Source organism: Periplaneta americana, chromosome 15 (assembly GCF_040183065.1).
Source record: "Periplaneta americana isolate PAMFEO1 chromosome 15, P.americana_PAMFEO1_priV1, whole genome shotgun sequence".
NCBI lineage: Eukaryota > Metazoa > Arthropoda > Insecta > Blattodea > Blattidae > Periplaneta > Periplaneta americana.
Window position 1 is genome coordinate 80,673,673 of NC_091131.1, and position 16,188 is coordinate 80,689,860.

General features: G+C 34.1%; 1 protein-coding gene across 1 annotated transcript in view; it reads right to left on the reverse strand.

Moving 5' to 3' along the window:
• The window catches only part of LOC138715164 (uncharacterized), a 257,230-nt gene that overhangs the window by 97,192 nt on the left and 143,850 nt on the right, over nucleotides 1-16,188 (reverse strand). Inside the window, exon 2 of the mRNA XM_069847725.1 lies at nucleotides 1,411-1,497. Coding sequence (XP_069703826.1) covers nucleotides 1,411-1,476 — 66 coding nt within the window. The 5' untranslated portion in view covers nucleotides 1,477-1,497. The remainder of the gene's footprint in view (nucleotides 1-1,410; nucleotides 1,498-16,188) is intronic.

The following is a 16,188-nucleotide window of genomic DNA, read 5'->3' on the forward strand; positions in this document are numbered from 1 at the left end:
TTAGACCTTACGATTTATAGCTGGATACGCTCTTGTTTGAGCAACTGCTTAGTGCAAGAAATGTAATTATTCAAAGAAAATGCAGAAAAAAGGGACTAAGAAGGAAATTAAGTATTTGGCATTGTTGCAAGATATAAATTCTGATAAAGTGTGGAGAGAAAGCAGGTTTGAGGATACTACGAAATTCCTGAACGCTTAAAACGGAGTCAGTCTGCCAACAATGAGCAGGAATGCGACAGATATTTCCTCAGCAGATCGCGTGGTATGCAGGCAACGTGATTAAGTGAAGCTGATCTCCGAAGAACAACATATTTGGCAGGACACATTAGCAGGAACGTCTGCAGATTCACGATCACGCACGTACTGTCACAGTAAGTCATTTGGATCGGTGCACCTGACATCTCCTTGTTTAACGCTTCACCAACGCAGATACAAAATAAGTTGTGTAGTCGTATGCTAATTCTTTGTGATTAAAAATCTCATTCAGCTCTGTAGGTACATGTTTCTTTCTGTAGAATGACATTTGACGCAAAATGTCTGGGCTGAATTATTTTCGCATAAGTTGATATGATATTGAAATAAAGAATTGAATAAAACATTTAGTCTATGAATCCGTGAATAAATTTCTTTAATGAACACTTTGAATTTTGCAGATCATTTAGTTGGCTTGTTTCCAACTACTAAATAATGAATTCTCTCTAGTCCAGGCCTGCACAAGGTTTGCACTCTCCGAGTTGGTTCACAGCTCGAGAGCGGAATGCAGATATGTCTGCGCTCTGTATAAGGGTGGACTGGAAGAAGGGGTGATCTCGTACAAAATGTACACAAAAGTACTAGTACGAGTCTTCATGAAATTAATTCCCATTCAGTGTTTACAAAACTATCTTGGACTATTATTAATTAATAAAGAAATATTTATTTTACAGAAATAATAGAAATTCTATAGCTACTTAAATATACAATATCATTTTGTTATATTTTTATTTATCAGTACACCGAAACGGGGTTTTATGCTGTTGGCAGCTGAAAGGAACAGTAGCCTACTGATCATAATGAAACATCAGTTACAGATGTTCGTTGTCTGCCTTTATTAAAGTTGATAATGGAAAACAGTTGCTGACAAATATAAATGTTGAGCCAAACATAGCAATTATTTTCACAGCCAGCTTATGTAGTCGTGGATATTATTGCTAAGGTTTAGTCTTGTAAAACTCAACCAGACTAGTAGTATTATTCAAACGGTCTTTAGCCTTTAGGCCACATTGAAGATCAATAAGTTCAAGCTGTAAATCGTATGACACTGTTTCAACTGGTGTTAAAGGAATTTATTATGATAAATGATATTATCAAAGCAAGCGAAAGTGCAAGGACCCTCGAAAAATGAAGCCAAGTAATGAAAGCAGAGCTTACCTCGACAAGAAGTAGCCAGGTTCCTAGCAACGTTCCGCGACGTAAGGAATCCGAGGACGTTGCCATCCTCCGACGTGCTGCGCTGTCCTGAAACAAAGTAGAATATTATGCTTACAGAAATTGTTCTTTTGAAATTTTAAGTCGTCGTCCTAAACGATAAAATGAAAGTAAAATTAAAGCCGTAACATCTGAACAAGAAGCTTATTGATTACGAAGCAAAAGTAGATAAACGAAACAACAATAAGGAAAATATAAAACAGATTTTTAAGAAATGTGTAAGCTAGAGTATGCGTCTGTAATATGGTCACCTCAGTTCCAGTCCCATCAGATGCAAATAGAAAGGATACAGAAAAGATTTTTACGTTATTTATATTTAAAAAAAACATCACGTGTCGTCTTATGACAAGCAAATTTCTTATAATCAGTTGCTTTTTGAATTTAATTATAAAACTTTAAAATCTCGACGATTAATAAATAGCCGAATTTTACTCTATAAGACTGTTGACGGTAGTTTGAATAACTGTGATTTTCTTAAATTCCTTCAGTTCAATGTAGAAAGAACAGAATTACGTCATAGGCAACCTTTTATTATTCCCATTCCTAGAACTGTTTCCTTCAAGAACTCTCCATTGTTTGTTATGTGTAATACTTACCACTCTCTGTCTGTAAACTGTGATTCTCAATTGGATTTCAGTTTAACAATTGAAAAATTTCATACAATGTTAAAAAGCATTGTATTTCCTTAGATATTTAAATTATGAAGAAGTGTATTGTACTGTCTTTACTCTAGTTTTTAAATAATTTTGTATCATTATATTGACATTTGGCACTATATATAGCTGTAATATTATATTCTAGCATCAATTACCATTATGTATTTTCTTTCTTTCGTTTGTGTTGTTTGTTTTGTTGTTTTTTTCTCTTATTATGTATTTTGTGTATATATCTATGTAGGCCACCTGTAATTGGAAGTCTGCTTCTGTTGGTGGTGGATTTAAATAAATAAATAAATAAATAAATAAATATAAAGGGTCGTAAACTCGTGGTGAAGATGATTGGGAAAGAGATGTTCGCTATAGCAGACCTAAGCTTGCAGAATATTACTCATTCATTTAATGTTCATACCTAACATTCTACATGTGCTAAGTGCCAATTTTTCTAATTTCATTTTATTCAATCAAAGGGAGGAAAATCCATATATGAGAATATCATACTAAATTGTCTTTGTCGTAGCTCAACTGTATGTGAATCATTCGTGCGCCAAAAGACGATGTTGCAGGTATCTCAATATGCAATTCGCAGTGTGTTTCTCATCAATGTCTCAGAAAGTTGTTTGTGATACTTAGCACATTTAGAATGTTAGATCCTCATTTGTATTACTTTCAAATACTGACGTGCATAAAAAATATTAAAGTTATAACAATGTGCCAATAGATATTTGGTGTTCAGTTGTGCAAAATTAGGGATACATGAAATATATCTCACAACTTATAAAATGAAATCAACTCTATTGGTTTGTGGCATTAGTCTTATCTTTTTATATGGGCGTATGGTAAGTTATCCGATTTCATTTATGTATTTTCTTGGGTTATTTTACGACGCTGTATCAACATCTAGGTTATTTAGCGTCTGAATGATATGAAGGTGATAATGCCGGTGAAATGAGTCCGGGGTCCAGCACCGAAAGTTACCCAGCATTTGCTCGTATTGGGTTGAGGGAAAACCCCGGAAGAAACCTCAACCAGGTAACTTGCCCCGATCAGGATTCGAACCCGGGCCACCTAGTTTCGCAGCCAGATGCGCTGACCGTTACTCCACAGGTGTGGACCATTTATGTATGTAGCCTATTTTCAATAATAGTTTAGGAATACTAAATGTAAACGGTAATATCATTATCAATTAATTTTGGTTTATTTTAACTGAAATGATAATTTTGACGTTAATCCCTTTAACATTTTGGTAGCAACCGGCGTATCATAGTCAACTGAAACGCTTACCTGCCGATCTTGAGTTGCGATCGGGCGTGGGTTCGATTTCCGCTTGGGCTGATTACCGGATTGGGTTTTCTCCGTTGTTTTCCTAAACCGTAAGGCAAATGTCAAGTAATTTATGACGAATCCTCAGCCTCATCTCCCCAAATATTATCTCGCTATCACCAAGTCCATCGACGCTGTATAAAGCAGTAGTTGATACAGCGTCGTTAAATAACCAACTAAAAAACCATTCTGGGAGGCTTGTGAATTTTTGAAGAGAAATGAATGTTAGACTGTAGATGCACACAACTCGTTTAATACAACTTAAGTAAAATACCATCTCATGAGTTAATATGTAAAATGTGTAATGAGAAAGCATGTGCAGTGTCATTTTTATGGTACAGGTTCCTTTTTAATCATATAATAACGAAAGAATTAGATTTTTATGCAATGATCCTCGGTTTACTTAGGGATTATGAAGCAGTTATAAAGTATAATGTCTATAAATTTTCTTCGAGAATAGGGTTTGTTATTGCTATAAGTCCTTGTTGTTCCGAGCACGAGCAGTTTTATCAGATAGTTGCTGCGAGCCTCAATCGCTTGTCCACACCCTCGGCCATGTATATTTCCAATGAGCTTCCTGTTATTTCAACAACAGTTTTGTCTGTTTTTTGTCGGAGGGAACTTCCTCTTCCATCCTATAGCTTAAGGGAACCATTTTATGTCATGTTCACCTTGGACATTGCATTCCCAGACAAGAAAAGCGGGTTCACCTAGACGTATATTATCCTAAAGTTCATAATAGAGATGCTACACCCAATCTGCGCGTGCGCACAATAAGAATAGCGCAATAACGCGTAGAAATGCATAGCTTCATGTCCCCTTGTCCACTCGTTGCATGCAGCCTATATATTGAAGTTAATAGCTCTACTGGATTCTCAAATTGAAATTCAGTTGATAGCTGATCATTACGGAGGCCGGTTTACATAAGAGGATAATTACATTTTAATAGCATCTTGTTATATATTCATAACAGTTTAAGAGTTTATCTTTTTATTTAATTTTCAGGACCTGTCTGCACACCAGCCCCTTATAGAAAGCAATCTATTGTTTTATTGTAATCGTCATCGAATTTCATCATGTTTCCTATTTCGTCTATTAAAAGTGTCTACAGTTTCATGAGACATTGACTTGTACACATCGGCATTTTCACGGGACTTTGGCTTGCAGAGACATCTCAAATCTCAACAGTCATTTGCTTGGAAGTGATATGCAATATCATGAGATGTTGAACTGCAGAAACGTCTGCATTTTCATGAGTCAAGAGTCATTTGCTTGGAAGTGATATGCAATATCATGAGATGTTGAACTGCAGAAACATGAGACACCAGTTTGTAGAGATGAGATATATCATTCTAAGAAGAGGTTAGCTTATAGAGTCTCACTATACTCTGGCTTAAAGTGTAATCTGCAGTTTTATGAGAAATTTATTTAGATACAATAAGCCCATTTGAAACCCTTCATACGCAAAAAAGTGCCCAATTTGGCTTTTTCATTTTCTTTTCGTAATTTTACAGTCGCAGTAATAATAATAATAATAATAATAATAATAATAATAATAATAATAATAATATATTCATAATAATGAAAAACATTTCAGGATATTGATGTCTCTGACTGGTAACTTAAGAAATGATCCAAGGATCATGTATTATAGCTTGCTGTTTGAATCACAGTACTGTTTTGAATTATCAGTGATCAGTTAATATTCTTGATACCGTAATTAATAATTTAGTTAAGAAATCATGCGAAATATTGATTTCGGTATAGCGTGCGATCAGAATTTGATGTATAAAGATGCTGAAAAATATCTGAGAAAGAACAACCTTATGATTTTTGTGATCCGAATGTGTTGTGTGACAGCAAAGGATATCATAAATATAATTGAATCTTAACCACAAAGATTATAACAAAGACTATTAAAATTATGACTGGAAAGAATATGATACTTATGGCTTTTAAATAACCCGGAGGTTCATTGCCGCCCTCACATAAGCCCGCCATCGATCTTTATCCTGAGCAAGAGTAATCCAGTCTCTACCATCGTATCGTACCTCCCTCGAATCCATTTTTATATTAGCCTCCCATCTACGTCTCAGCCTCCCCAAAGGTCTTTTTCCCTCCGGCCTCTCAAGTAACACTCTATATGCATTTCTGGATTCGCCCATACGTGCTACATGCCCTGCCCATCTCAAACGTCTGGATTTAATGTTCCTAATTATGTCAGGTGAAGAATACAATGCGGGCAGTTGTGTTGTATAACTTTCTCCATCCTCCTGTAACTTCATTCCCTTTAGCCTCAAATATTTTCCTAAGCACCTTATTCTCAAACACCCTTAACCTCTGTTCCTCTCTTAAAGTATGAGTCTAAATTTCATAACCATACAGACCAACGAGTAATATAACTGTTTTATAACTTTCAACTTCTTTTGAGAGCAGTCTGGATGACGAAAGCTTCTCAACCGAATAATAACAGACATTTCCCATATTTATTCTGCGTTTAATTTTCTCCCGAGTGTCACTTATATTTGTTACTGTTGCTCCAAGATATTTGAATTTTTCCACCTCTTCGAAGGATAAATTTTCAATTTTTATATTTCCATTTCGTGATAACTGAAAATAAATTAGTTTGAACTGCTCACATCCTTTAGTAAAAGTTGCGGGAGAGAATAGTCCTTTAGGGACCTGCTCTAGAGGAAGCTGAATTTAATCTGAAATTTATTTTGGATACAAATTATATAATCGTAGAAAATGATAGCTTATTTAAGTTTTCTTAATGTTTAATATATCATCCGAGTTTAGATTTAGTTAATCATTCGCGAATTATAAACCTGTACGTAGATTCCTTCAAAAGCTAAAGACGCCTAGTGATGAATTTAAAAATGTCACTATTACGTAACTCGTTGCATTCTCCGACTGTAGGACAACTGCTTTCAAAATGAATACGACGCCCACTCAATTCGAGATGAAGCGAGCATCCTAGACTTAAAGAGCAGTGGTTCTTCCGAGACCCAGATCAGGGACGCGTGGATCTTCAGCGGGAGGTCACCAGGTTGTTTCTCAGTTTTATTTTTAACGCAAGTGACCAAAAGCACGTTTTCATGTCCTTTCGCTCACACTCGAAAACATATAGATTAGTCTTTGTCCTTGTTGACTGGGGGAGGCGAAACTTTTCTCAGTATGCAATTTTGTTATATTAATTAGTAATTTTATCAATTTATAGAGTAAAAATGCACAATAATTACTTAAAATTAGTAATAAACTTAGTGTAAAGATGGTACGAAACAGAGAAAAGAATATGGAAAAAATATGTAAACCGAAATTTTGCTAGCGATTAGTCTTCAAATGTCACATGGATAGGCAACTGTATAATGGCTTTTAGGGAAGGTAATCATTTGAATCCTAAGTTTCTGTAGTTGAAAATGAATATTAGATAAATAATGACAAATTTGAATTTAATAACATCTCTATATTACCTTACATTTTTATTATTTGTAATGGAACATTAATTTAACCCCTTCAGGCTTGAATTTAATTAAACAAAATTGAAAAAAAAAACTGGTCACATAATCATTCTGGGGATCCAAAATTCCCAAATCAAGTCTTCACAGAAAATCAAAATTTGGAGACAATTTTAACCCATGGGGCCCCAAAATTTTTAATTTTATTTTTAATTCAGGTATAGAAATGTTTCAAAAATAATATTCTCCATTTCTATCACATTGAATTTTTCAAAATATTTAAAAGCATCGAAGACATTCCAAAAAAGAAAAAAAAAAAGAAGCAATGTACACTATAATGTACATCAGGTCTGAAGGGGTTAAACATAAGGAAAGAATATGATTATTACATGTGCCACACTATTCATCATTTATTCGTAACCGTTAACTACAAATTTTTATTGACAGGTCATTAAAAATGGCAGACTTGTGAGAATTTCTGAACTGCCTTCTATACATAAAATGGATATAAACTTACGAAACTCGTAAGAACAACATATCTTTGGAAATTAATCAGTTTTTGCTGGTGGATATTTTCTAAGGAGTTAAATTCAAAACGGCGGAGAACGATCATTTCCCCTTTTTTAAGTTCCTATTTTAAAAATGTAACTCGACCAAACATGCGGTTTTCAGTGCGCGGATGGCATAGATCAAAATTTTGCCTATAGAATTCCACTATTCAATTTGGGTTTTCAAATTTCATGATCATACAGTTCAGTAAAATGAATACCATATTTGGTCTGTTCTATATATTATTACTAATATTCTACTTACTATTGATACTATGTATTTATTTACACTGCAAATGGGCAAGCACCCGGTGGCAGTGGTATACACAATATAAACAATACACAATAAAATTTACAATACACGATACAGTTACACAATACACAATACAATTTTATACACAATACAATTTAACACAATAATAATAAAACATAAATAAAATATCTAATTTTACAATACAACCTACATAATTTATGTATAGGGCCTACATAAGTTTCAATAGTCTTTCACTTTACTCTCATCTCACTCACTGTAGTGACACTATGACGCATTTCACTGACACTTTAGGACACATTTCACTGACACTCTATAACACATTTCACTGACACTATAGAACACATTTCATTGACGCTATAAATTATCACTGATCGGAACTATGCACTGCATTGTAAAACCATAACTTCACTTCACTGACTCACCTCGCTTCACTGATACAACAGTTCAAATAAGTCAAATAATTACACCCTTATGCATACTTATAAACAGTACTACATTTAAACTAAACATTCCTAGTCTAAGGCTCACTTACACGCTATTTTTAAATAATTTACAATTCAAACCAAGGAAGTAACTCGTCAGGCTAAATAAATACATGTCACCTTAAAAAATTAAATGTTAAATGTCACCTTAATTTTAATTTGCACTTTATACACAACTTTTTAAGTTATTCTTGAATCTCCTTAAGGAAGGACAGCCCTCAAAGACCGCTGCAGGTAGGTCATTCCAATCATTTATAGTTCTTAAAAATGAGAATTTACCTACATCCGTTTTCTGTTTCCTACATTTGATTTTAAAATCATGATCGTTCCTACCATAGTACGTTGGCTTTTCTAACCGAGCCGTTATGTCTATCCATGCTTTCTGACCTAGATGTGCTCTATACAGTGATGTTATTCTAGTTTTCCTACGTCTGTTTTCCAAAGTTTCCCATTTAAGTTCTTTTATCGTATCGTTTCCATCTTCTCTTTTACCTTTTACAAATTTAGCTGCCCTATACTGGATTCTTTCTAAGGAATTTATCTGATATATTCAATAGTGATCCCAACATGTAGTTCCGTATTTCATTAACGGTCGCACTAACGTTAGATATGCTATTTCCCTCGATTTGGGGCTGGCCTTTTTCAAGATTCTCATAATAAAGTGAAGTGCCCTCCATGCTTTACCCGTAACATTATCAACGTGTTCTCCCCAAGAAAGTTTGGAGTTTAAATACACTCCTAGGTATTTACAACATTGTTCTTGCGGAATTACAACACCACTGAATTCGTAATTAAGACTAGTTTCCTCTCGGGTTTTACAAAATGTTGTATATTTGCTTTTAGAACCATTTATTTTCATCCTATGCATTAACGCCCAGTTATAAACTTTATTCAAGTCTGTTTGAATAGCATCCACATCTGAATTATTTCTAATCTTTCTATAGATAATGTAGTCGTCTGAAAATAGCCTCACATTTGATGTAATATTTTGGCACAAGTCATTTACGTATATTATAAAGAGTAATAGACCCAGAACGCTGCCCTGTGGCACCCCTGAACTTACATTTCCAATTTCCGATATTTCATGACCTACTCTAACTCTCTGGGTTCTACCTTTTAAGAATTCTTGGATCCATAGCACTACTCTTTTATCTATTCCTAGCCTACTTAACTTATCTATTAATATGTCATGTGGCACCAAATCAAATACTTTCGAAAAATCAATCACAACTGCATCGATTCTTCCGCCTCTATCTACCTCTTCAGCTAGATCCTGAACCAGAGACGTAATTTGACTATCACATGAGAAGCCTTCCCTAAAACCATGCTGGCGGTTGTAAAACGAGTCTTTCGCATTTAGAACATGACGAATATAATCCGATATCAAATGCTCCATGACTTTACATACGACAGATGTAAGGCTACTCGGTCTGTAGTTTCCGACATCTAATTTATTTCCACCTTTATGTATGGGTACCACTATTGCTGATTTCCAGTCACATGGAATAGCTGCATTGTTTATGGAAACATGAAATATACGCATTAAGTATGGAATTATGGCCTCGGAACCTAATTTAAGAATCTCTGTAGCAATACTATCTGGTCCTCGAGACTTTCGATTTTTTAATTTCGTTATTCTCTCTCTAACCCCTTTGGAAGTTATTTTGAAAGTCGAATTTGGTTCACATTCACGGTCTGTGACACAACCACTCCTATCAGCGGGATTATTATTATTATTATTATTGTTATTATTATTATTATTATTATTATTATTATTATTATTATTATTATTATTATTATTATTATTATTATTATTGAAAACCGAAATGAAATAAGAATTTAATAAGCCGGCCTTTTCTTTGTCATCAGTTATACTTTCTCCGTTTTGATTTCGTAAAGCACTACTCTTTCATTTTTTCCTTTTCTCCTGCGTACATAATTATAACACTGTCTCCAATTGTTACTTTCATCTTCTTTTAAAATGATTTTTAGAAAATTTTCCTGAGCTATCCTTTTTTCACACTCAAGTTTCTTAATTAATTCGACATATTTTTCCCAATGCTCATGGCTTCGTTTACGTTTACTAAATGCGCGCCTTGTCTTTTTCTTTCAGTAGCGAATGTAATTAGTGTAATATTCTGGTTCCGGATTTTTCTTAATTATTTTAGAAGGTACATATTTTACTAATGCCTCGAAAATTATACCCTTAAATTTATACCACACATTTTCTATCTTAATATACATAAATAGCTAGATTTCATTTTAAAGTCATCTTTTAATATTTTCCATACTTATGTATTGTATTTTGTTTCATTTTACATAACTTAGATTATAAGGAGCACGAGATAAAAATATTTTCTATTCCTGTTGTCTTAACAGATTGTTAAAAATACATCTCACGCGTGCAAAAATGAGTCACTTTTGTATCCTTGTACAATTATTATGCATTACTGGTATGCAAAACAGAGTAAATATAAGAATATTTTATGCAATCCTAGTAAACACGCTTGTTATGACGCTATAAATCGTGCACAGTTGGCCTAATTCTGGCAATGGTGTCAGAAAAGGTTACCTAGCAACTAGTATTCCATAACGATATAATCGCCTTCACAACACAATTATATACGGTGTACTGTACCTGTAAGAAAGAGCTTCAAAACAACAACAAATTAACATTGTCTTAGAAACGGTTACTTAGAAACAATGCAATATATTACATCATATCCAGTAAGTCTACTCATGTCTCCACTATATCATGACATTATGTTTTGGAAATTTATAGTATATCTTTTTACATAGGCCTATTTTAATGCTAGAATAACATAAAATGTTGCATGTAACACGTGTATAATCTTCATTATAAACAAACATCCATTCATGCCATAATTACCAAGAGTATACACTAGTTACATAAATTACTATTAATTTTAAATTGTTGTTTCATTCTTGGAAATATGTTGTTTGTGAAAGAGTGATAAATGAACGATGTGTAAATTTTATTGTTAGTAATATGTTTGTTATCAAGGGAGCAGTGATTCAAAATTTCTAGTAGTGAATTAAAACTTTTAATTTACTACTCAGGGTAAAGCCTTTGTTACTTTGTCATGGACGAAAAAATAGAGCAGTTTCCATACTGGTAATGTATAATAGTATACTGCGATACAACTGTCGTTAAGTGCGTTTTGACAGAATCGAGGAAAATTTTGGAGATTCTGTTAATGCACTTGATACCTGTGTATTGTATACAATTTTTTGGACTACTGTCAATTAAATTAATTAAGGTATTAAATACCTCTGATTGAGGTTCTGGCTAATATCTACATCTCAGACAGTACATTTCACTTGATGATATGTGTCAGAGGAAGAACAATTGTTTGTATGCATCTGAAGTCTAATTAGTGTAATATGTAGATATTCGGTGATGTATGCAATGGAAGGGAAAAGGAAGTAGCCACCCTACTCGATTATTTTATTTTATTTTTTTTTTCTATTTTATTGGGTTATTTTACGACGCTGTGTCAACATCTAGGTTATTTAGCATCTGAATGAAATGAAGGTGATAATGCCGGTGAAATGAGTCCGGAGTCCAGCACCGAAAGTTACCCAGCATTTGCTCTTATTGAGTTGGGTTGAGAGAAAACCCCGGAAAAAACCTCAACCAGGTAACTTGCCCCTACCGGGATTCGAACCCTGGCCACCTGGTTTCGCGGCCAGACGCGCTGACCGTTACTCCACAGGTGTGGACCTACTCTATTATCTCCTGGCCTAGTTGTCTCATAAGCGGTGCCATGTCGGTATCACTTGTGATGTTCAGATCTGTTTTTGAACAGTTGACTAAACAACAACAACAAAGTAGAAATTAATTAAAATATTAAAAATCACTTTCTTTCATAAGTAAAAATCACTACTATAACAAATTTTTGCATGTCGTTGCTAGGGTACTATGAAGCTTCTCTTGCTCTGCTGTAAATAGTTAATTAAATGTTTAATCAGGCAGTTAAATTTGGATGCTTGGAAGTAATATGTAGGCTATTTGATTGAATAGTTTTGTGCTAATTTGATGTAGGTAGAAGTGTTAGTTGATGTGCCGAGATTGAAGTGGCATGGCGAATCGGTTTAGTTTTTCTAAATAAAGATCCCCTTTGTGCTCATTTTACTTGCCGCACAAACAACATCGGTAAGTACGAGAAAAGAACACCATTAAAAAAGTTAATTGTGCTACTTGTTTATCAGAAAATAGTTGCGGTACCATTGTAATTTCTTCTCCTGGACACGATTTTTGTTTCTAGATATATTGCGTGATAACTGTGGCACATTTGGTACCTATCAGTATTTTTATAAAGAGATGTACCTAATTAGTCTATGTTTTGTACTAAGTTTGTTATGCTAACTGAACTGAAACAAAATAAACAATATGTTTTATACTTTCGGAACATTACTGGAAAATTAAAGAGACCAGAGGACCAATCAATAGGATAAATTGTTGTACAATGCCAATTTTTCTATGCCAGGAATTCTAAAGACTAGTACAATGTTATTTATATTTCGTAAAATAAAAAATATAAAAATGAACTATAAATTAAAATTAAAAAAATCGCAAAATGTAATAAATACCGTACATTATACAGTTGTCATTTATTTGAATACACCGGTTGAGAAGTCTGTCATTTAATTAATTTATAAAGCATTCAGAATGTCTTCTGTAATGAAGAAAAGTTCACGACCTACTAGAACCTAGTCTATGTTATTGATTCATGTTTATGCGCATTGTCACACCTCCCGCCCTGGTGAACGGGATTGACGAGGCTCCGCTGCTGGGTGGTCTTAAGTAGCTCCAGGGATAATTATTTAATAACGTTTTTATATTTATTTTGCACTTTCATTCATTACTTGTCCCCGCCAGGGCGTGTCGAGCTGAATTAATTTCATAATTCTGCTGCTATGCATTTAATTAGATATTAAATAGATATTTAATGCACTCTCGTGACAGTTTCTTTTACTAAGACCACCGGAATCGAGATAACAAGTGAAGGCAGCAATATCTATCAAACGTAATTTATATCGTAGTGGCTAAATCGAATTGCACGTATTTAAGTAACAATTATTGTCCACGTGATGACATTATTTTGCTTCCCATTTTATTAAACATGTCAACGATATTAATAATGAAATTTGAGTTGCGCACATTGCCTGACATTTTAATAAGCGGTATTTGTCTTGGTAATCGATTTACTGCAATAAAATTAAATATTTGTAATTGGAAATAATGAATATCTGATTTATCATGGCCTGTTATTATAGATTTATACTAAAATAGTTTCGTCATTTCAACAATGAACAAAATTATATTAATAGATTTGTGATTGTGTGTATGTATGTATATATGTATGTAGGGGAGAGTCGGGTAGTATCGGACATCGGGTAGTATCGGACAGTGCGTTTCTTTCATCTACCACCATATGGTAGTACCTGAAAGATATGGTTACGTTTCTCTATGTGACATCACAGAAACGTAACCATGTCAATCTGGTACTATCATCGTGTGGTAGATGAAAGAAACTCACTCCGATATTACCCGATGTCTGGTACTACCCGACTCTCCCCTATGTATGTATGTATGTATGTATGTATGTATGTATGTATGTATGTATGTATGTATGTATGTATGTATGTATGTATGTATGTATATATGTATGTATGTATGTATGTATGTGTGTGTATGTATTTATGTATGCATGTATGTATGTAAATGTTTAAATGTTGTTTCATTTAACGACGCTCGCAACTGCAGAGGTTATATCAGCGTCGCCGGATGTGCCGGAATTTTGTCCCGCAGGAGTTCTTATACATACCGGTAAATCTACTGACATGAGCCTGTCACATTTAACCACACTTAAATGCCATCGACCTGGCCCGGGATCGAACCCGCAACCTTGGGCATAGAAGAGCAGCGCTACACCAACTTGCCAACCAGGTCGACGTATGTATGTATATATGTAGTATGTATGTATGTATGTATGTATGTATGTATGTATGTATGTATGTATGTATGTATGTATGTATGTATGTATTTATGTATGTATGTATGTATGTATGACTTGGAATTTCGTTTTAATCGTGAATTGTGTAATTAATATTTATTTTGTTTAATCGTAACATCATAACGTATTCTTGGCTAGCCGACACTCTTTTGTTTTGGGAGTAATTTTTTAACAGCGTACCAATTTACAAAATTCCATAATCTTACATTGCATGCATAATCACATTGTTAGATGAATGTCTAAGAGCATAGATTCCCTCCCCGGAAAGTCAGAAACCCGACGAATTCTCGTGGATGTTTTCAGGCACGATAACTGTGTTGGAGGTTTTCTCGGAACTCTTGTGTTCTCCCTGCCACTATTACATCATATCGCCATTCATGCTATCCATAAAATTAATAAAGTTGAACAAAGTCGTACTACCTCTCTAATGGAACTGATGATTGACTGTAGTTAAAAAAAATCATTCATAACAGGTACTCGTGTATTTGATGTAGTCGATGCTGAAGTAAGTTACACATTGAGATATTCAGACATTGTAATGCTTAATTAAATATATATATATATATATATATATATATATATATATATATATATATATATATACAAGGTCGACATTTGGAAAGAGTTTGAAATGTATATTGTATAAATCTGAACAAGAAGTTTAAGTTTACATGTTGCATTATATCATGGTAAACTACTTCAACATTTTGATTACACTATGTGAAATACTGAAATGACGTTTACTTGCTTTGCCAGTTCATATTTATCTACAAATCCTCAATATGATGTCTTTCGCTCATTTTCCTTATATCTAGAGACACATCGGGCGGGATCAGACAGAGCTTGTCTAGGACGACTGACATTTGACAGGAGTGCGATGTGGATAGTACATTATTATTGTATATTGGACACGTAGCGAATTCTTTTTCTGTTTCTTTCTCTCCCGCTAACAGTTTAACAGTGCAGTATTCTTGGATGAGTATTGGTTGAACTCATGTACCTTCTGAAAGCGTATGTCTTATGTATAATGGTATCATTCCTGAACTTAACTTAGTTTAAAAATGAGTTCTAAAGAAGAAGAATGATTTCTGTTCTGCATCAAAGTTGGTTTTTGCGTCCTATTACTATTAATGCGAGAATAATGTTTAATATAGGGAAGACCCGGGCAAAACGAATAACCCGGGCAAAGAGAATAATGCCTATTTCTTAGAAACGCCAACAGGTAGCGCTTTCTGCTATGTTGAGGAAGAATCCCAACCAGATTTTGCTGCTGGAATGGACTTGTCGTCATTCTAGCTAGTGAAAGAAGAAGTCAGCGTGTGTTTGAAGAAAATTGACTGTTTTCTTAAAATATTTCAAGGTAAGAGAAACAAATGTACAACACACAATACTTCAGAAACTTTTTTTTATATGATAGTAATATATAAGCGATACGATTATTTCTAAAGTGCCGTACTTACGAAGAAGATTATTGACGTTTATATTTGTATAACCTTAAATGAAAAGCGAAGTGGCGTCTGTGGGCAAAGTGAATAGGGTAAAGCGGATAAGTTATCCACTGCCACCTTTATTTGACTATATAAGTGTTAGCTGTATTTTTGTATGTATTTGTCTATTGTAATAAAGCGTGTTAGATCATTTTACATAGTGGAGGTGTTAAGTCACACTAATTAAATTATAAATCAGTAACACTGATCTTAATTTTACTTAAAAAGGTCGTAATGTGTTTTCAGATGGTTTAATTTTTCGAGAGGAAGACGGAACAAGCCAAATGGTCTGAAGAGGCCATGAAGAAAGCACTTGAAGAAATAAAATCTTCCAATCATTGGTTCTGCTGTCTGGCCATACAACCATAACGTGTTTGTTGATGGAGATTTTTCTCCAGATCAACTTACAGATCGCCCACTTGAGATAGAAATCAGCGAAACGACAGCTGGCT